This window comes from Crotalus tigris, unplaced genomic scaffold (assembly GCF_016545835.1).
Source record: "Crotalus tigris isolate CLP2741 ecotype Arizona unplaced genomic scaffold, ASM1654583v1 scf7180000017666.379230911805:20528666, whole genome shotgun sequence".
Taxonomy (NCBI): domain Eukaryota; kingdom Metazoa; phylum Chordata; class Lepidosauria; order Squamata; family Viperidae; genus Crotalus; species Crotalus tigris.
The window spans coordinates 3,133,220-3,155,525 of NW_024096552.1; the positions used below are offsets into that span (position 1 = coordinate 3,133,220).

The 22,306-nt window shown below is 42.1% G+C and overlaps 1 protein-coding gene across 5 annotated transcripts in view; it reads right to left on the reverse strand.

The window, feature by feature from the left end:
- Positions 1–788: 788 nt before the first annotated feature.
- The window catches only part of RGL3 (ral guanine nucleotide dissociation stimulator like 3), a 40,500-nt gene continuing 18,982 nt past the window's right edge, over positions 789–22,306 (reverse strand). For 4 of the 5 annotated variants that reach the window (XM_039336491.1, XM_039336490.1, XM_039336495.1 and 1 more), the window contains 5 exons: positions 21,658–21,747; positions 20,268–20,412; positions 7,011–7,160; positions 5,927–6,041; positions 789–3,197 (listed from right to left, as the gene is read on the reverse strand). In XM_039336491.1, coding sequence (XP_039192425.1) covers positions 2,623–3,197; positions 5,927–6,041; positions 7,011–7,160; positions 20,268–20,412; positions 21,658–21,747 — 1,075 coding nt within the window. In that variant the 3' untranslated portion in view covers positions 789–2,622. The remainder of the gene's footprint in view (positions 3,198–5,926; positions 6,042–7,010; positions 7,161–20,267; positions 20,413–21,657; positions 21,748–22,306) is intronic. The other variant, XM_039336492.1, reaches the window with a different exon arrangement.

A 22,306-nucleotide genomic window follows, 5' to 3' on the forward strand; every position in this document is an offset into this window, starting at 1 on the left:
TTTGGAAATGTCTCTGGTCTCTATCACTCAGATGATGCTTCAGACTCGTGCTTTGCTTTGCATCAAATTAAGTAACTAGGTACTTATTTTTTAATTACAATAATCTAATCAGAAAACCAGGAGTGTAATAGTTAAAGGCATCACTTTAGAAACTGGGAGACTGTGAATTCTAGGCCTGCTTGAGGCACAAAGTCAGGTGGGTGATCTTGGGCCAGTCACTTTTTCTCAGCCCTGGGAAGAAAGCAAGGGCAAACCACTTCCAAAAAGCCTTGCCAAGAAACTTCAGGAACTTTCCAAGCAGATGCAAAAGTCAACAGTGATTCAAAGTCAAGAAAGCAAAATCCCATACAAGGCCTGTTTGCAGACTAGTGGCTTCAAAGTAGCTACTACTAAACTAGACACACTAGTGCCATAGTAGGGACTACAGGATAATCCCATTGTAAGGACCCACCCCACTTTGCATCTTAAGAAGACAGAACTCTTGGAATAATTCTTCCAACAGGAATCCTTTATTAAGAGAAAATGGTTGCAGGCATGCTAGACAGGACTTGGGGTTCAAGCTCTTCCATTCAAGGTTTTAAGGGGTTCCCCAGTAGTCCCACCCAATCAACCCCCCTTCCAGTGATAGTTTCAAGTATCACAATTCCACCCCCTTTCTTCTTTCTTCCGTCTGGATGGAGACTTCAGATAACTACATGAAAGGCAAATACCCTCCTTTGGTATGCTAACGCTTCGAGGTTACAATAAACACACATTCAGCATTCAGCTCTTTGAAGTGTACTGAAGGAAGTGAGGGCCATAAAGCCCCTTTGTTCTCCCCCTTCTCTCCCTCTTATGGCAGAATCCAAAGATGGCAGAATTGGGAGTTTCTATATTTGATAATTAAAGATGAAATATAATTGGATTCTGACACCCATCTCATGAACAGAATTCTCTTTATATGTTTGAGTTAAAGCATAGGAACACCAACTGTGGCCTGGGATTGCATTTCCCCAGACTATAACTGGAACATCCAAAGACCTGAATTTTGTCACTTTTGTGCAGGCTAATCTTATACTGTGGGCCAAGCTAACAACTTAAGGGCAATTCAGGGCTTTCTCTGAAATTTCTAAGAGATAAACCACACTGTTCTGAGTGAAAATTGTTGCAGTACCTAATCAGCTTATTTTCCCTTCATCTGAAAACTACATCAAAGCATCTTTTGCTTTAGGGAGAGGGAAACTTTCCCAAGACCACAGAACAATATGCATTTCAAGTGCTAAAGTCTCAAGCATCAACAAAAGAAAAAAAATCTACCAGCTGTGCATGATATGTTAAAATTCCTACTTCGGCCAGGATGATAGATCATCCTTGCACTCAAGGCTATCCTTGGCAAGGTAACAGGTGAACCTTTGGGGGGGGGGTCTCCAAATTGTGCTTCCCCACTGTGATGGAATGTAGAAGACTGGATTCCCAGGAGGGAGGGGGCACATTCCAGAGAAATAAGAGGCAGCTCAGTCCAGCTATTTTGTGTGAGAGAAAGAGAGTGACGACAGCTCCTTCCTTTTAGTTCTACATGCTGGATCTAGATAGTAGAATGCTTCAGTTGGCAAGATTCTGTCTTGTGTTGAACAATAAAAAAATCTGTTTGGAAGAATCACCATATATCTTTCTTGGTTTCTGGACCTGACACATTCTCAGTTTAAGACAGCAAGCATAAAGTCCTGGCTCTTGTTGTTTTTAGGCCTACAGGTAATCCATTTTTTCCCCTGAATCAGGGAATGAGTTAAATGATTGAATTACAGCTTATGTGGGAGTGGGCAGTATCTTCAAAGCCTCAAGGGCAGAATTGCCTTAGCACTTTTATGGACTACTGTTTGGTTCTTCTATTAGCTACTTCATGCATCTTGTTCATAAAATTATTCCAACCCTGTTACTGACAATTGTGATAGAACTGAGCAAGCAGCACTAAATGTTTAGGAAATTCTGGCATTCAGAGAATCTTGATTAATTTAATTAAAAAAGATTTGTACTGCTGTATGAAACATGCGTACATTCTCATAATAACTGGACTATCTGGAGAGCAGGAAGGAAGAAGGCTTAAAGAGTGCAGCACAGGTATATTGAAGCTGGTCATACCTGCCTACCATTGTGTTTGGGGTTTTGGTGGGTCTCTTTTCAGCAAAGCTATGATAGATTGTGTGGACGCCACATGGTAGTTCTACAAGCAACAAAAATGGGAAATATTACAGAATCATGTGAAAAGAAATGTATGCTTTCACATAACAAAGATATCACTATCACAGATCATCCATCTACACAGGTCTGCCCTTGGCTACACTATTAAATTTTGAAGGCCATGAATATGTGAACATCACCTTCCCTTAAAACTAAAGACTAGCTCAGTTTTTTGAAGCAACCAGGTGCTATTATTTGGGGACTTCTCAAAATGCTATTTGTAACCAAAGATGCTTTTTTTGGAATTGATGGCCTTTGGGCAGTATGGTTATTGATCTCCCACAAGGATTCTGAGTGGGCAAAGCAGGATCCTACAGATGACCAATTCAGAATAATTATAATCTTTCATGGATTCTTCAGTTTCTTAGCCACTTGCATGTTACAGAAGTGTTGTAATCAGACAAGCTATCTTTGGCTTTGAAGATCTGTTCCTATGCTGTTCAACTCTTGATTACTCTGGATTTGTACAAGAGATGTTGGTGGGGATTCTGACCAAAATGATGTCCTCTTGGAAGCATAAGGCGACTGTGGCACAGAAGAAGGTGCCTGCAATTTCTGCACAATATGAGGGGGAACTGGGCACCTGGTTTCCAAGGGAAGTGGGTGTTGAGGGACAGACAGATAGGGTGGGGGAGAATCAGGGGGGGCTATTACTAACTGATTTTCCAAGAACCAGGAGGAAGGAGCTAAAAATGGATGTGTTGAAAGACATGATCTAAAGTGTGGATCCTCAGCAGAGAGTGATGGAGAAAAGGAAACTGGGCTATTAGGTGCACTATGTGAAAATATGAAGCATGAACTGGCAGCAAGGGTGCCAAAATCTTTGAGAGAGGGGATGTGGCGAAGAGCAGCTTTGCTCCCAGGCTTTGGCTTCAAGCGTGGTTCCCTGGTGATTCCCTTTTTCTGGAGCAGGAAGAAGTCATGGGGTCCAGCAGGATTCATGGCATAGAAAACATTTGCACTATCAGGAATCAGCAACTCTTCAGGGGAGAAAAAGAAAAAAACACAGAAAGAATGAGAGAGTGCGAGCAAGGCTTGGCAGCATCTCCCCTCCTTCCATCTTAACAGAATAACAGAGCTAGAAGGGACCTTGGAGATCTTCTAGTGCATGGAGGAGGCCCTAGACCATTTCAGACAAGTGGCTGTCCAGTCTCTTTTTAAAAGCCTCCAGTGATGGAGCACCCACAACTTCTAAAGGCAAGCCCTTCCCCTGGTTTATTGTTCTCACTATTAGGAAATTTCTCCTTAGTTCTAGGTTGCTTCTTCTCTTGATTAATTTCCATCCATTGCTTCTAGTCTTGCCTTCTGGTGCTTTGGAAAATAAGTTGACCCACTCTTCTTTGTGGCAGCCTCTGAGATATCGGAACACTGCTATAATGTCATATTTAGGCCCTCTTTTCACTAGACTAGACATACCCAATTCCTGCAGTCATTCTTCATATGTTTTAGCCTCCAGCCCCGTAATAATCTTTGTTGCTCTTCTCTGCACTCTTTCTAGAGTCTCAACATGTTTTTTATATTGTGGTGATCACAACTGGATACAGTATTCTAAGTGTGATCTTACCAAGGCATTATAAAACAGAAATCAAGTGATTTTGATTCTATCCCTCTGCACTGGCTTTTTTTGGTGGCTGCAGCACACTGCTGACTCATATTTAAGTGATTCTCCACTAGGACTTCAAGATCCCTCTTGCAGTTACTGCTATTGAGTCAAATTTCATCTACAGACCTACATTTAATTATGTCTAATTAATTACTTTAATTTACTTACATCTAATTTTCTGTACATTTGGTTTTTCTTGTCTAAGTGTAAAATCTTACTTTTCTCACTACTGAATTTCATTTTGTTAGATAGGGCCCAGTGTTCAAGTTGTGATCCTTCTGGATCTTGAGCCTATCTTCTGGGGTGCCAGCTTGGTATTGTCTGCAAATTTGATGAGTTCCCCCTTCTATCCCCTCACCTAAATAGTTTATGAAGATATTGAAGAGCCTTGGGGCTAAACAGAACTTGGGGTACCCGGCTTCTTACTTCCCTCCCTGCAGATGTAGTTCCATTAAGGACTACACATTGAGTGAAGTTTGTCAGCCAGTTACAAATCCATCTGCTGGTGATGCTGTCTAGCCCACATTTTTTTAGCTTACCAATAAGTAGGTTGTGGTCTACTTTGTCAAATGCTTTACTGAAATCCAAGTATATTATGTCCATAGCATTTTGCTGGTGTACTAATTTAGTCACTTTGTCAAAGAATGAAATAAAATTTGTCTGACTTGATCTGTTTTTGACAAACCCGTGTTGGCTTCTGGTTATAACTTTGCTTACTTCTAGGTGTTCACAGATCTGCTGCTTGATTATCTTTTCCAGGATCTTCCCAGGTATTGATATCAGGCGGATAGGTCTGTAGTTTCCTGGATCTATTTTTTTCTCTTTCTTGAAGATGGGAACCATATCAGATCTTTTCAAAGATCTTTCAGGATCTTTGAAAGAGATGGTGCAATAGTTCCAAGATCACACTTGCCAGCTCCTTCAGAACTCTGAGAAGTAAACTATCAGGTACTGGTGATTTGAACTCATCTAGAGTGGACAGATATTCTCCTACATTTTGTTGCCTATTTTAATTCAAATTCTTAGTTTGTCTTTTATGGTTCTGTCTATGGTAGATTGGGCTATTTTTTTCTTTTTGTGTGAAGACAGATGCAAAGAAATAATTAAGTAGCTCTCCCTGCTACTTATCACTTCCTTGCCATCTTCTCACATTAGTGGACCAATTGTTTTTTTTTTTTACTTTTTCTTGGTTTTTTTATGTTGCAAGCATTTATTATTATTGTTATTGTTGTTGTTGTTGACATTTGTTGCAAGTCTTAGTTCATGCTGAGCCTTAGCTTTCCTGACTTCATCTTTGCACGTTCAGGCTATATGCTGGTATTCTGCCTTAGATAGGTGTCCCTCTTTCCATTTTTATATTGGTTTTATACAGTCTACTAGAAGACCTACAAAGTCCCTTCCAAATCTATTATTCTGTCATTCTGTATTCTATTATAATGCAATTCCACCTCCTCTAACAAAATCTTTTTACAGTTTATATCAGTGATGGCAAACCTTTTAGAGACCGAGTGCCCAATGCAAAACCCAGTTATGCATTGTTGGGTGCTGGGTGGGTGTGGTCCATTGGGTGGGTGTGCCCCATTGGGTGGGCATGGCTGTGGTGGTTAACAGCAGACTGGGTGGGACTAAAAAGTTCAACCAATCAATTCCAATTTGAAAGATCTCTTTTTTTCCCGCAAGAAGTTGAAATTAACTGATTGATTGAACCTCTTTTTTTTGCACACGGCGGCAGAGGCCTAAAGTGAAAAGGTTTTATAAAACCCAGCTGAAGGCCTAGGACTGGGCCGACAGTGCACGTGCCCATAGAGAGGGCTCTGAGTGCCGCCTCTGGCACCTGTGCCATAGTTTCGCCACCACTGGTTTATATCCTTCTATCAGTACATTCCGGTTGTTTCATTCCACCAAGTTTCAGTAATGGCAACTATATCATACCTACCCTCATGTACTAGTACTTCAAGAACTTCTTGTTTGTTCCCCAAAATTTGAGTTGGTGTATAGGCATCTGAGTCCTTTATGGCTGGCCCTGCCGATCACATGCTACATCACTGTTTTGCTGGCCTATGGCTGTCTCAGCTAGGATCTCTTCTAGGATTCTGCAATTCTTACCTTGACCACCCCCCAGAAGTTGCAGAAGTTGGTAGTTGCATGGTGAGTCCTCTTCCAGTTTGTGCTTCTGCAAGGCCCGCTCTATCACAGCTGTGGTCTTATCCTGGCTAGTGATCTATAGGGAGAATTCATCCACTTATAGGTAACCATAGGTGAGTCTGATAGACCTAGCTATGTGACAACACTGTGTAAAACACTGTTAAAAGATGAAACAACACATATAAATGGCATTATTATCGATCAAATAGAAAAGTGGTCTCAGTGAAGACATCATAGTCTCCGAGTTGCCCATTCTCTAGTGTATTACATTAAGTAGATCCATTATCCAAAAATGCTGTCTGTTTTTGAAATACACTAATTCCACCTCCATACATATCACAGTCCTCAAATGTGAAACTGATAAATCTCCAGAAATGCCTTCTCCTAACTAGTGTCCTCCAGTTGCATAGGACAGCTCCCATAATTTCCAGCCTTTGCTCACAGCAGGTAGGAAGTGTAGAGGCTTGATATTAAGCACATTTGAAAAACATCAAATTGGAAAAAATTGCTCTAGAGGATGGAAACAATCCAGTCTTATTCTCATCAAACAAAAAAAATTCCAAATACTCAAAGTAAAACATCATAAAAGTTTTCAGAAGTATGTATAGATTCCTTAGTTCTCTTCTTTCCCATTCATATCTGTCTTGGTAATTTACAGGCATGTAGACTTTAACTCCCCAAAATCCACAGGCAGCATGGCAGTTGATGAGAATTTCAGGAATTGAATTCCACACATCTGAAAACTGCCAAGGTTGAGAAACCTTGCTCTAAATACTTTGGTTCATTTTTGTTCTAGATCATTTATTTTGTGATATTTATTCTTCACTTTCTCGGTTCACAGCTTCCATATACAGAAACTAAATCTGGGGATTTCCTGATTTTCTTCATCGTTCTGATGCAATCAGAGAACCCTCATCACTTTAATCATGTGCAATTTTTTGGCATGCTTTCCTGTCATGTCCTTATTAAACCTGCCCTAGATATTTCCTGCAATCCAGAATTTGTGGCTTCTCTTCCACAATACTGCCCTCTCTTGGTAACTTACCAGAATGCTGCGATAAAGGTTTCCATTTCCACAGATATTGTTCGTATGGACACGGACAATGCGAGATTCTGTCTCTCCCTGTTTAGAGATGGAAGGTGGCACAGGTTGCTCACGCAGAGGGCAGGTTTTCAACTGAGTTACAGGTGGATCCTAAGCAGAGGAGAATGACCAAAAGTGAAATATTATGGCTTTTAAAATGGCATAGTTCACCATTTTTGATGTGCCACAAGAGAGTTTTGTGTATGTAAATTGTAACCTATGATGTTGGGGAAACAAATGGTGTATTCTGAGAGCCTAACCAGAGATCCAAGTATCTAAAATAAAACACATCCCAGAATTTTGTGATGGGTTTCAGGAATTCCCCAGGTTTACAATTTCTGTACATGGAAGCCGTGAACTGAGAAAGTGAAGAATAAATCTTGCAAAATAAGTGATCTAGAACAAAAATGAACCAAAGTATCTAAAACAAGGTTTCTCAAACTTGGTGGTTTTCAGATGTGTGGACTCCAACTCCTGAAGTTCTCATCAACAGCCACGCTGCCTGTGGATTTCTGGGAGTTAAAATCTACATGCTTGTAAATTACCAAGATTGAGAAATGAATGGGAAAGAAGAGAGATAAGGAATCCATATATACTTCTGAATTAGGCAGTGAAAAATAATTTAAATCCATTCTTGAAATTAGAGAAATGATTGATCACACCATTTAGCAAAAATTTTAATTTGGTAGAAAAAAATAACCAGGAAGGCTTAAATGGCTTCCAAATAGTATTTGTGAGCACAGTATTTCCCAGCACAGTATCAGATTGTCATCCGTGTGATCTTTTGGGTAGAAATGTAACCTGTCTGTTCTATATAGAGGACAGTGGGAAATTACTCAACTATTATGCCAAACACTCTTGTTGGTAAGTGAAGTAGGATATGGATACCTAATACTTGGATACTTGCAATCTGGTGGTTGTCCTCAGTCACAAAAGATGCCACCTTTGGAGAAATGCAAACTCCACTCACTTTTTGCAGAGGACAGCATGTCAGAATCCAATCATATTTCATCTTTAATTATCAAATATAGAAACTCCCAATTCTGCCTTCTTTGGATTCTGCCATAAGAGGGAGAGAAGGGGGAGAACAAAAGGGCTTTATGGCCCTCACTTCCTTCAGTAGACTTCAAAGAGCTGAATGCTGAATGTGTGTTTATTGTAACCTATTGTAACCTCAAAGCGTTAACACCAGAGAACATTAGCATTAACAAAGAAGAGTATTTGCCTTTCATGTAGTTATCTGAAGTCTCCATCCAGACGGAAGAAAGAAGAAACGGGGTGGAATTGTGATACTTGAAACTATCACTGGGAAGGGGGGTTGATTGGGTGGGACTACTGGGGAACCCCTTAAAACCTTGAATGGGAGAGCTTGGACCCCAAGTCCTGTCTAGCATGCCTGCAACCATTTTCTCTTAATAAAGGATTCCTGTTGGAAGAACTATTCCAAGAGTTCTGTCTTCTTAAGATGCAAAGTGGGGTGGGTCCTTACATTAGACAGGACTTGCAAAATTAATCCACCTGGAAGGTAGACCCTTGCCGGGGGATTTTGCAAAAATTTACCATGTCAGACAACGAAGCAAGAGAGGGAGAAAACTCCCTGGAAAGAGAGCCGCTGACCCAGTTGGAACCTTGCCAGATGTTGGGATCCGAGAGGCCAGATTTCTCAGAAGAAGAAGTGGTGGAGACACAGGACAAACTGGTCGATGGGCGTTGGAAAGAAAAGCGAGTGGGGAAAGGAAAAGAAAAGTGACCCTGAGACGGGGGACCAAGCAACCAGAATGGAAGCAGGAGATGGAGAAATCCCTGCACGCAAGTGAAGAGGGAGGAAGCTGTATGCCGTACTCAGACTGGATCCTAGAGAAAGCTATTGACCTGATGAAGAGAACTCTCAGCTCCCTAGGAGAGGAGATTCCTGAGCCCTACGCCCGCCCCAGTTCCTGGAGCCACAAAGGGAGAGACACCGAGGGGGACGTGGAACCTGCAACCCCAGGGACATTTACTGATCCAGGAGCTCCCACCCCCTACCGGACCCAAGATGGAAATCTGGACGGAAGACACTACCACCCACAATGGAGGCACCGATCCATTCCAAGACGCCCACCGTGGAGGTGAAATTCAAAGGGGAGCCAACACGCTTGGGGTTTTTCCTAACCCAAGTCCTCAGCTACATGGAGGAATATGGGCAGGACATCCCCAGCGACAAAGCCCGCATCCGGATCGTGCAATCTGCCCTGGATGGACCAGCTGCAGATTGGGTGGTGAACCTGCATGACTCCAATGCCCCAGAACTCAGTAACTTCAACCGTTTCATGTCCTCTTTGAGAAGACGATTTGAAGACCCCCTGGCTGATCGCAAAGCCCGTGAAAGAATAACAACGATGAGGCAGGGCAAACGCCCAGTGGCTGAGTATACACAAGAATTCCGAGCCATTGCCAGCAAACTGAATTGGCCAGAAGACATCCTCCTTGGCCGTTTCAAAGACGGACTAAACTATGATCTATATGATGCTTGCCTGCCCCGAGGAGACCCACATCGACTTGAGGAATGGTACGTCTTGGCAGAGGAAGCAGAGATCGACATATTGAAGAGGCATCGCCGAGGAAAACAATGGAGCCGCCCCCCGCCTGAGCTGACACACCAACCGGTGAAATCATCGGATACAGCCAAGAAGCAGATGGGGTGTTTCAAGTGCGGAAGAGAAGGGCATCGAGCTGTAGAATGCCGCTCAAAGGCCCCCCAGCACAACCCAGACAGATCCCCAATCAACAAACCCAGAGGGTATTCAGCTAAGCCAAAAGAAACAGCCATGAAAATGATGGAAATTGCAGAAAACCCCCACCTCTGCTCACCAAGGGGAAAGAACTCCAGCCTACACCACAGGGACGGTGGATGCCTCAGATGACAGCTCGGAAGGCGAACCCCTGGTAAGTGGACGCATCACACCCATCTTCAAAACAGTGACTATATTAATCCCCCCCATGCCCGAAGCTGTGAAGGTGAAAGCCTTAATAGACTCTGGCTGCACCCGCTGCCTCATTAGCCCAACACTAGTGGGGAATCTGGGCATCCCATCCAGGAGACTGGAACAACCAATCTCATTTGGCCAGCTAGATGGATCCATAGCAGGGGGGGTGCCAGCTACCCTAGCCACTCTGCCAATACACCTCTCCCTGGGCAACCATGAAGAGGACTTAACGTTTGTGGTGACCCCAGGTATGGAATGCCCAATGATTCTAGGGATGGAATGGTTGAAAAAATGGAACCCCTGGGTAAATTGGAGGACGACAGAAATCAAATTCCCGAAGGGGGACCCTATGGACTTAAAACCCCAAGAGAGGCTACCAGAATCAAGAATAGAAAAAGCATCCATAGGAGAGGAAAAAAGATTAACAGAAATACCAGAGGAATATAGGGACCTTGCTGAAGTCTTCAGTGAGGAGAGGGCGAATGAGCTTCCCCCCCACCGACCCACAGACTGTACCATTGAATTCAAGCCTGGGGCAAAACTCCCGAACCCAGATTATACTCCATGAGCCCAAAGGAGAAGGAGGAAATGGAAAGATTTATAAAAAAAAACCTGGAGAGAGGTTTCATTGAACCAGCTAAGCCTAAAGTGGCTGCCCCGGTCCTTTTTAGAGAGAAGAAGGATGGCTCTTTACGTTTATGCGTGGATTATAGGGCCCTGAACACAATCAGTGAAAGCAACCTATACCCGCTGCCCCTCATGAAAGACATGCTGTCACACCTATCGAAAGGGAAAATTTTTTCTAAACTAGACTTAAGGGAAGCTTACTATCGCGTGAGAATCAAGGAAGGGGACGAATGGAAGACTGCATTTAACTGCCCCATGGGGTGCTATCAATTCAAAGTCTTGCCATTTGGATTACAAGGGGGCCCTGCAGTCTTTATGCAATTAATCAATGACGTTCTAAGGGAGCACCTGTTTAAGGGGGTCCTTGTTTACTTGGACGACATTCTTATCTTTACCGAAACAAAAGAAGAACACGTCAAACTTGTCAGAGCGGTTTTAAAGAAGCTGCGAGCCGCTCACCTATATGCCAAACTCTCAAAATGCGAATTCCACCAGGAAAGGATAGACTACCTAGGCTATCGCATATCCCCACAGGGCATTGAAATGGACCCGGAGAAGGTCAAAGCAGTACTAGATTGGGCACCACCCCGCACAAGAAAGCAACTACAAAGCTTCCTGGGCTTTGCAAATTTTTACCGCCAATTCATCCCCTCATTTGCACAGATAGCCTTGCCCCTCACTAACTTACTAAAAACGAAGGGAACATCCTCAGTAAAACCTAGCCAGCCACTAACATGGACAATGGAGTGCCAAGCAGCGTTTGAGAGACTAAAGAGACTTTTTTCTGCCGAACCAGTACTAAGGCACCCAGACATGGACAAGCCCTTCGTAATACAGGCAGATGCAAGTGATGTGGCAGTGGGGGCTGTGCTATTACAAGAAAATGATGATGCAGTATTGCAACCCTGTGCATATACATCCAAGAAACTCACGGAAACAGAACAGCGCTGGCCCGTATGGGAGAAGGAGGCTTATGGGATACGTTGGGCATTACTCACGTGGCGACAGTTCCTGGAAGGCAACAAAATCCCCTTCCAGGTGTGGACTGATCACAAAAATTTAGAAGCCCTGAAAACTTCCAGGAAACTCAATCCCAAACAAGCCCGCTGGTCCCAGCATTTTCACCAATTCCAATTTAAGCTCAAACATTTACCAGGAAGAAAGAACTTCCTGGCAGATGCACTATCTCGCATGCCCCAATATAACAGCGCACGAACCACAGACTCTAGACCAATAATGGCAGAGTCACAACTGGCAGCACCAGTAACCACAAGAACCCAAGCCAAATTAAAACCACAACTGGACAGCCAAACTGGAATTGAATTCAGAAAAAGTTTGGAAACAGATGATTGGTTCCAGAAAAACAAAAATGTGTGCACAATGAAAGACGGGTTGCCTTGGATAGGGGAAAAGTTATATATACCAACAACTCAAAGAGTAACTTTCATGCACCTTTGCCATGACACAAAATCAGCAGGGCATTTTGGATTTGTAAAAACTTTACATTTAATTAAACGGCAATTTTGGTGGCCATCCATGAAAAAGGACATTGAAAGTTATATAGCCAGTTGTCCCAAATGTGCCACGGCAAAGAGGTTGCAAGGGAAAGTGCCAGGACTATTGCAAACAGTGGCAAGTCCCTCAGCCCCCTGGAGAGAAATAGCCATGGATTTTATAGTGGAATTGCCAGAAAGCAATGGGAATACTGTGGTCTGGACGGTCACGGACTTGTTTTCCAAACAGGTGCACTTTATCCCTTGCCAAAAGATTCCCACTGCAAAAGCCTTAGCAAAACTTTTCATCCAACACATTTACAGATTGCATGGGGCACCCCAACGCATCATCTCTGACAGGGGGGTGCAATTTACGTCTGCATTTTGGAAGGAATTTTTATCCCTCTTAGGAACCACTCAGGGACTGACATCTAGCCACCACCCTCAAGGAAATGGGGGGGCTGAAAAAATGAACTCAGTACTTAAGCAATATTTAAGATGTTTTCTTAGTTTCCAGCAGACCGAGTGGGCGGACTTACTCCCTTTTGCAGAAGTTGCCTACAATAATGCAGTCCACTCCAGCACAGGTTACACTCCTTTTCAAATAGCCACCGGTCAAAGTTTCAACCCCATGCCAGAATTAACCCCAAACGAACCAACGATCCCCTCGCTGAAAGAATGGATGGAAAAATTACAAAACACCTGGCCAATAGTCAGAAAAGCACTAGATGAAGCTAGGCAGGCTTACAAAACACAAGCCGATAAAAAAAGGGTTGAGCCTACACCATTCATTATAGGAGAGATGGTGTACTTATCTACAAAATACCTAAAGTCCCTACAGCCCTGTAAAAAACTTGGACCAAAATACATAGGACCTTTTCCAATTAAAAGAATCATAAATCCAGTAACAGTAGAATTAGAATTACCCAAAAATCTCAGGCAAATACACCCAATTTTTCATTGCAGCTTGCTGAAAAGAGAGCATCAGTCACCTCTACGGCCAAAAATCCCCCCCCCCACCTCCAATCATGGTGGAGGGTGAACAACACTTCGAAATAAAGGAAGTCCTTGACTCTAGGAGATATCATGGAGCAACTCAGTACCTAGTTGCCTGGAAACACCTCCCTCCCTCACAAAATGAGTGGGTCCATAAACGTCATGTCAGAGCCCCGAAGCTATTGAAGAAGTTTCACACAGAGTATCCTAACAAGCCTGACTAAATTTTATACTTGTGTTTTCTTTCAGGTGGATCTCTCTTATTTTTAAGAGGGGCCGGATGTCAGAATCCAATCATATTTCATCTTTAATTATCAAATATAGAAACTCCCAATTCTGCCTTCTTTGGATTCTGCCATAAGAGGGAGAGAAGGGGGAGAACAAAAGGGCTTTATGGCCCTCACTTCCTTCAGTAGACTTCAAAGAGCTGAATGCTGAATGTGTGTTTATTGTAACCTATTGTAACCTCAAAGCGTTAACACCAGAGAACATTAGCATTAACAAAGAAGAGTATTTGCCTTTCATGTAGTTATCTGAAGTCTCCATCCAGACGGAAGAAAGAAGAAACGGGGTGGAATTGTGATACTTGAAACTATCACTGGGAAGGGGGGTTGATTGGGTGGGACTACTGGGGAACCCCTTAAAACCTTGAATGGGAGAGCTTGGACCCCAAGTCCTGTCTAGCATGCCTGCAACCATTTTCTCTTAATAAAGGATTCCTGTTGGAAGAACTATTCCAAGAGTTCTGTCTTCTTAAGATGCAAAGTGGGGTGGGTCCTTACACAGCCAATCAACATGATTGGCAGCTGCCGTTAATAATAAGTAAAGGGAATCCTGAACAACCAAGCCATTTTATTTGAACTCGGCTTGGGTAGAGAGGGGAGAGAGAAGATATGGATGAAGGTATGAATAGAGTATGTGTGTGCATATGCACACATGAACAGACATGTAGATTGATTGTTGATCCTTCCTGGCAATCTACATAAGTTTCAAGGACAACATTGTTGCTTAGCCTTGTTCTAATGATATGAGTAATATTTTGAATTACAAATATAATTATAGCCTAGGTTACACAAACATCTACCTGCTTAATAATGATAACATAGATTTTGCTTCCAAAGGATATACTCCATAAAAAGCTTATACTGTGTCACATTAAACTTATTAGTCTTAAAGGATATGTTTCATCTAAAGCAGTGGTGGCAAACATATGGCACGGGTCCCAGAGGCGGCACTCGGAACCGTCTCTGTGGGCACACCTACCATTGCCCCACCCTCACCTCCCCCCGTGACCCCCTCCTCTCCAGAAGCCCTCCTGAAGGAGAGTCGCCCCTGAGCGTGGCCCACCCGGAGCAGCGCAGCCAAGGACATGGCAGCCAGGCAGCATAGACAAGACTCTGCCCTCACACCCCATCATGCACAATTGATGCTGCGGGGCACGGGCAGAGGGCGTGACCGCCATAGTGCTGCTGGGCTGCCTGGGCGATCTGCAGCAGGCCCTGGAGGTAGTGAATGGCCCTGCAGGCAGGTGGGCGGGGGATGGGGGCAGGGCAGCGGGTGGAGCAGGGCGGGGCCAGTTTTTGGGCACTCGGTCTCTAAAAGGTTCTCCATTTCTGATCTAAGGAGTGAACATGGCTATCCAGCACCCATCATATGATCATATATAAGACTTGGTTTCCTGCGGTCTGTCAAGGTTGATGTTTTTGGAAAGTAGTAAGCATGGGAGGGCAGGGAGGGAGGGAGAAGAGAGGCTTCTTGCTGAGGAACTAGATCAGTGGTGGCAAACCTATGGCATGCATGCCAGAGGCGGCACTCAAAGCCCTCTCTGTGGGCACACATGCCGTTGCCCCGGAGATGACAACCCTCCCTCTTCAACCAGCTGCCCGCTAACTCGCCAAGGTCCCACATGGCCAGATGCATCCCAGCACCCATGCATTCACTGGCCTCTGTATGCAGCGGCTGATGGTGTCAGGCAGCCACTGCCCCGGCCCCTGCCTCACCTTGCCCTGTGACAATGGCACTCCCACCCTGCCTCGCTTCACCCAGGACGAGCCACCTACCCACCGCCGCACCTGCCAGAGACCCCCTGGATCTCCCCCAACCCTGCCCGGCCCCCACAGGCATCCCTCCCCAGGAGCAACATCGAGATAATCATGCCCACCTTGGCCACACCCACCTGGTGGACTACACCCACCTGGCACCCGGTGATAAATAAGAGGGTTTGGGTTGCAGTTTGGGTATTTGGTCTCTAAAAGGTTTGCCATCACTGAACTAGATGCTAAATTAAAACATTCTACCAGGCTCCAAACCAAAGAAGTAATGGAGAAGAGGCAAAGAAGAAGTGAAGCTAAGGAGAAAACCAAGGAGGGGGCAATAGTTTATGCTAATAGCAAAAATAATGAATCAGGGATGACATTGATTTAAAAAATAATATAAATTGAGATTTCCTATTTAATTTACTTTTTAACATTGTTTTGTTATGTATATTTTATGTACAATCCTATTTCTGGTTTAATAAAGATTATTTAACATCTCAGTCTGTTTTATAATTTTGGGAGTTTACAAATGTAAATGTACTTTTTTCAAAAACTGCTGCTCCTCCCCCACCCTGGTCCAGGTTTGCCCAGGACAAGCCAATGGAGCTACTCAGAAGACATCATGACTTGTGCATCTGCTTCCCTGGTTTAGAGGGTACATTGCTTGAAGATGCCACACTAATTTGGCACCCTATCCCTCACCAGACACAAAGGAGGTTGCAACTTCTCACAATTAATTGTTCTATTCTAACAAACAGGTGATTTATTGCTAGTCTTTTTCTTGGAAGAGGAACTGCAGACTGTGAAATAAGTATTCAACACATGACTAAGGTCCTGCACTTAGGCAGGAAAATCCAAATGTGCCAGCAGAAAATAGCCAGTACCTGGTTCAACAGTAGTGCCTGTGAAAAGGATCTAGGTGGACCACTACTTAAGTAAGAGCCAACAGCTTGCTGCAGTGCCAAAAGGGCCAATGCAATCCAGTGCTGAATCAGCAGAGGCATAGCATCAAGTGACAGTACAGCTTTATACTGCATTAGTGAGGCCACAATTGGAATACTACACCCAGTTCTGGTCACCATGATACAGAAAAGATGCTGAGATCCTAGAAAGAATGCAGAGATGAGCAACAAAGATAATAAGAGGTCTGGAGGCTAAATTTTATGATAAACGGTTAAGAAAATTAGGTATGTTTAACGTAATGAAAATATGGTTTAATGAAGATATGATAGATCTCTTCAAGTACTTGAAGGGCTGATACAAAGAAGAGGGAGTCAACCTATTCTCCAAAGCTCCTGAGGGCAGGACAAAAAGCAACAGGTGGAAGCATGTCAAAGAGAGATCCAGCCTAGAATGAAAGAGAAAGTTCCTGACAGAACAATTAGTCAATAGAATAGATTGCCTCTTGGAGTTATAGGTACTCTATCATTGGAGATTTTCAAGAAAAGATTGGACATGCATTTGTCTGGGATGGAATAAGGACTCCTACCTTGGACACTAGAGTACCTCCAAAGTCCCTTTCAGCTCTACGATTCTATGATTTCTACGACTTGAAATTAAGTCTTTCTCAGTCCATAAATCTGTATCCAATGCAATCCTACTGCCTGCAATAGATCCCAACCCGTCTACAAATCAGCCAATGAATCAAGGAAGAGGGAGTCTTCCCCACTGACATCACTTGGCTGTGTCACTGCAGATAATCTGCAACTGATCCCAGAAATGAAGTAATAGTTAATGACTTGATCCTGGATTTGGTGCAATCTGCATCAAATTTTCTAGAACACATTCCAGGTTTTAATATTGCTGAGGGTTGTGCATCATCTTGTGCATAAAGATCAGTCTGGGTTTATAACTGGTAGGTACATGAAAAACAATGTTAGACAAATCATTAATTTATTAGAATATTTAGACAAGAACAACCAAGTCCCCGCAGGGCTGATATTTTTAGATGCTGAAAAAGCTTTTGATCAACTGAATTGGCATTTTATGTTAAGAGTAATTGAAGAGATGAATTTTGGTGAAAAGATATTACAAGCTCTTACGGTAATATATCAAAAACAAACGGCACAACTTATTGTCAATGGAGGTTTGTCAGAGGTTTTTACAATAGAGAAAGGTACTAGGCAGGGATGTCCATTATCACCGTTGTTGTTTGTTCTAACACTGGAAATACTGTTGATCAAAATTCGAGAGTCGCAGGAAATTAAAGGAATAGAAGTTAACAAAAAAGAATATAAGTTAAGAGCTTTTGCGGACGACTTGGTGGTTACTTTGTCGCAACCTACCCATTCTGTAGTAAAGCTATTACAGTTGATCCATTACTATGGTTTGGTTTCGGGTTTTAAGATTAATGTTAATAAGACTAAAATTCTACCTAAAAATATGACTATTCAGGAGAAGCAGACTCTGGTTAACTTGACGGGTTTTGAAATTGTTAATAAGGTAAAATACTTGGGGGTGATGTTATCTGTTTCTAATGCAAAATTATTTAAAAATAACTATGAAAGGTTGTGGGCTAGTGTACAGAAGGACTTGAAGAATTGGGAGAAGTTGCAATTATCTCTCATGGGAAGAATTGCAGTGATAAAAATGAATATTCTACCCAAGTTTCTTTTTTGTTCCAAATGTTACCGATTTTGAAGAATGAGATTAATTTAAGTGAATGGCAGAAAGGCGTCAATAAATTTATTTGGGCAGGGAAAAAGCCAAGGGTTAAGTTTAAAATCATGCAAGACTTCCGTGAGAGAGGTGGACTTAAGGTACCGAATTTGAAATTATACTATGATGCGGTGGTTTTAACACTAATTAGTGACTGGGTAAATTTGACAAATCTTGAGATACTCCATCTAGAGGGATGGGATTTACTTTTTGGGTGGCATGCCTATTTAATATTTAATAAAAAAGTGGATTGGGCTTTCAAATCTCATATTATAAGAATTTCCTTACTTAGGATTTGGAGAAAATATTATAAAGGTGATTTTAAAGTACCATTATGGGCTATACCTTGGCATGTGATAGAAGGAATAAAAAGAGGTGTTAAAATGGACATGGTGTCTTACAGACAGCTACTCAGATGGGATGGACAAAATTGGCAGTTAAAATCACGGGAAGAGTTAGCACAAGAAAATATTATTTATTCTTGGTTTCAATACAGGCAATTAGTAGACAGATGGAAGGTGGATTGTAAGGTGGGTTTTCTTAGAGAAGATGAAAATTTTATTAAGCAAGTGAAGGATCAAAGACAAACTCATATTAAGAGAATTTATGGGGTTCTAGTTGAATTGGACTCAGAAACGGAATTAATTAAAGATTGTATGATTAGATGGGCGCAGAACTTTAGTGAACCAGTTCCATTGGATACCTGGGAAACTATTTGGGTGAGAAATGTCAAATTTACACAAGCACAGAATTTAAGGGAGAATTTTTATAAAATGTTTTATAGATGGCACTTTGATCCACAAAAAATGTCTTTCATGTACCCTGACTTACAGCCTAAATGTTGGAGATGTGGTTGTTTGGATGCTACCTATTATCACATTTGGTGGTCGTGCAGAGAGATAAAAGCCTTCTGGATTAAGATATGGTGGAATATTCAGAGAATTTTTAGAAGGAGGGTAAAATTTACTCCACAATTATTTTTGCTAGGCATAGTCACTGATTGTGATACAAAGGAGGTTATATTGATGTTAAATTTGATTACAGCCGCAAGGCTGTTAGTAGGACAATACTGGAAGAAGGAATCTTTGCCTACAATGCAGGAATGGTTCCTTAAAGTGTCTTATTTGGCGGAAATGGCAAAGATTTCGGCTTTTTTAAAGGAACAAACGCAAGAGAAATTTCTTGCTGTTTGGGATAAATGGATAAAATTTATACAATTTAAATTGGATATAAAAAAATATCACATAGCTTTTTCATAACTTTTATTTTTATATATATATACATATATCTTAGTGTTATATTTTCTTTTTTATATATAATTTTTTTTTATTTTTTTTAATTAAGCCTATATTCTGCTCTGGGAAGCTCGGGGGGGAAGGGGGTGGGTGTTTTGGGGGGGGTCGGGGAAGGGGAGTTTTGTTATGTCATGTTTAGTTTTTCTGTATATGTTGTTTTTCGTTTTTGTATTGTCATTTTGTTTTTTTGTAAAAATTTATAAAATTTTCAATAAAAAAAAATATATATTGCTGAAAAGAAAGAAAATAGTCTCCTTATTCTAAGGCAGCTTCGTCCAATCTTGGAGCCTACACATACAATCTCTAAATCTGAATCAGCATCCCTCCACACACACACACACACACACACACACACACACACACACACACACACACCCCTTTGGGAGTGATAGTAACTTATTTTCACACTTTTGGAAGCCACCAGCTTGAAAAAGGTTACCAATCCATAGAAGTGGCTGAACATTATCATTGTTTTCAAATAGAGAAGTAAAAATATAGAGATACAACATATACTGTAGTTTCTTTATTGTAATATCAACTTCAACAACTGGTGTTCATGTTCCTTTATGGAAAATACAGCACTTATTAGCAAGTATCCATTTCCTTCTATTACTCTCTGGGCCAATTTCTTCATTTAATCTTGTTTGCTGTAGTCCAGGATCTATCGCCCAGATCTATGCCATGTTCTGCTATTCCTTGTAATTTTGTTTCAGACAATGAAGTCTTTGGGATAACAGCATCCAGAATGTTCTCCCAAGAAAAAAAATTAATGGGCTGGGTTCCCTCATTAATACTTCCCTGCTTCTTGATTTTAATTCATTCATTAAAACCAGGGGTTATGTTTGTTGTTGAAATTTTATTTCCTTGTGTTCTGTGGCAACAATATGATAACTCCAGGTTTTTAAATCCTGTTTTTGATAATACGTATGATGATAATTTCCCAAAGGGCTGTTCATAAAACCCCGCAAAATGGTTATCAACAAAAGGGTAAAATATAGCAAATTAAAAAGGGTGATCTTATAAAGCCAACTGTAGCACTTGCATTGTTATGGTAATTGTGTTCCACCAATTGCCTAAGTGTCCATTTCTGTTTTGCAAGAATCCCAAGACTTGAAAGATAGGATAGAAATAAAAATAAACATGTCACCTTGACTCCAGGGGATACCCGTGTTGGGGAGCAAGGGACACTGGATCCATCTTCAGAGTTAAGGCTACTAGAGGAGCTCAGTGGCATAGTTCCAGTCTTTTCAGACCCGGAAGGAGCTGCAGATGGTTCTGAGCCCAAGAGGAGTCTGCAAAGAAGGAGAGAAAGGGGTCCAGACAGAGAGTTAAGGGAAAGATGCAGTTTCACTTATTCCTCATCTCTCTCCACATTAGAATAAAAGCAAATGGATCCCAGCATATCCTCAGATCCATCTCATTGTTTAACCCTCCCTAATACTGTGGTCTCACCATTTCAACCCAGGAGCACAAATCATCTATGTGTATCTAAGCAGCCCAGCACCATATATGGGCTTGAGTGGCTAGTATAGATCTGGGAGTAAAATGTGGATGTTGTACTTCAGAAGCTGCTCAGGTCAAAGTTATTCCTTGCCATGTAATTCATCACTGGGTTTAGGTCTTGGTCTCATCATTTGCTCTTAGTATCATTTTTCTAACTCTCAGGCCAACCCTGCATCCCCCTTTATAGTATGTGGTCCAGAAATAATTCCAATGATCATTTGGAAAGCTTTACCAGCTTGTAAATCCACTTACAGTGCCTCCTTATTCAAAGAGTCTAATCAAAATTAGTAAACTTCTGAACGTCTCTTCTCATGAATACAATACCTAAACTTCTAATGCTAGTACAGTTATACATTTAAAATACTTCAATCATTCTGCATAGTCATTATATTTCTGCAACAGCCCATTTCTTCTGAAAATTCCTGCTTAGGAAATTTAATTTAATTTAGAAGTACCACCTCTTCCAAATTGTGCTTAATACTTAGAAAAATTTAACTTGCAGATAGCTGAGTTCCAGGACTTCTCACATTATACCAGGGAAAGTGGGTTATCATTTTACTCTGAATAGGAATTGTATGACCTGGAAAACCCAGACTCCTTGCAAATCTCCAGAGGCCTAGGTTGCCTGGATCTGATGGTATGGTATATGAAGAGGGTGACATTGGGCCCCATATTTACAGGATCAGCCTTAGGTGTGGCCCTGTTGTCCCTCTGAATAGCCTAGTACCCTATTCTTTAATAATGGCCAGCCAGATGCTTCAGAAAACCACACAAATAAAGCACAAAGTAAACGGTTTAATTTGTTGATTTATAATTCCACTATGGTTTAATCTGTCCACACTCAAATTAACCCAGTTTTGGTTGCCCTTCCCCTCAGCATAAAAACAGCCTGTAGGAACAACAACAACAAAAAACTCCCCCAGGGTGGATGGGGTGCTTGTCTGGAGCCTGGAGGGAAGGATCGGGCAGGTGAAAGGGCAGAGGATAGAAAGGAACAAGAACATCTCCTCTCATCAGTTACTGGGATGACTTACGAGCTGAAGCGTTTGGTCAGACTACGATGCAGCTTTGGCGAGCTGGGACAGGAGTCGGCTGGTGGTTCTATCATACAAGAAATGCAGTAGCTGGAGGAGAACAGTGAAGACAGATTCTATAGCTACATCTTCTCAAATATTGACTGAGGCTACACATGGCACTTTGGGGTTTATGCCCTGAGCTCTTAGCCCCCATAATTTCCCTTACTGCTTGTTTACTCATCAATTCTCAGAAATCTTTCTGATTCTCTGCCCTGCCCCATGCGCTCGCTGGGTTCTTCATCCCTACTCAGTACTATTCACCCATCCTTTAGCTGGCAAATACCAGTGTAATATTTACCTCCCATTGCTAACCCTATCTTGCCTCTTTTGAGTCTATTCTGAGTCATTGCCAAAGGGTATTGTCCTGATTTAGGACAGAGCCTCTTATTTGGGTAAGATGCCTTTTACTGTCTTTGCTGCTCTGTCCCCTTTCAGCATGTTACCATTCCAAGGGGGAACTTCTACCATCAGTTCACTGCAGCAGCAATTGAATTAGTCTGTCTCCAAGACTCTACCTGGGCTTCTCTAAGCTGGTTTCACACCATATTTGGCATGTTTCAAGTTACAGTAAAACAATATGGAATACAGAGATATGGAAAAGAGGCCA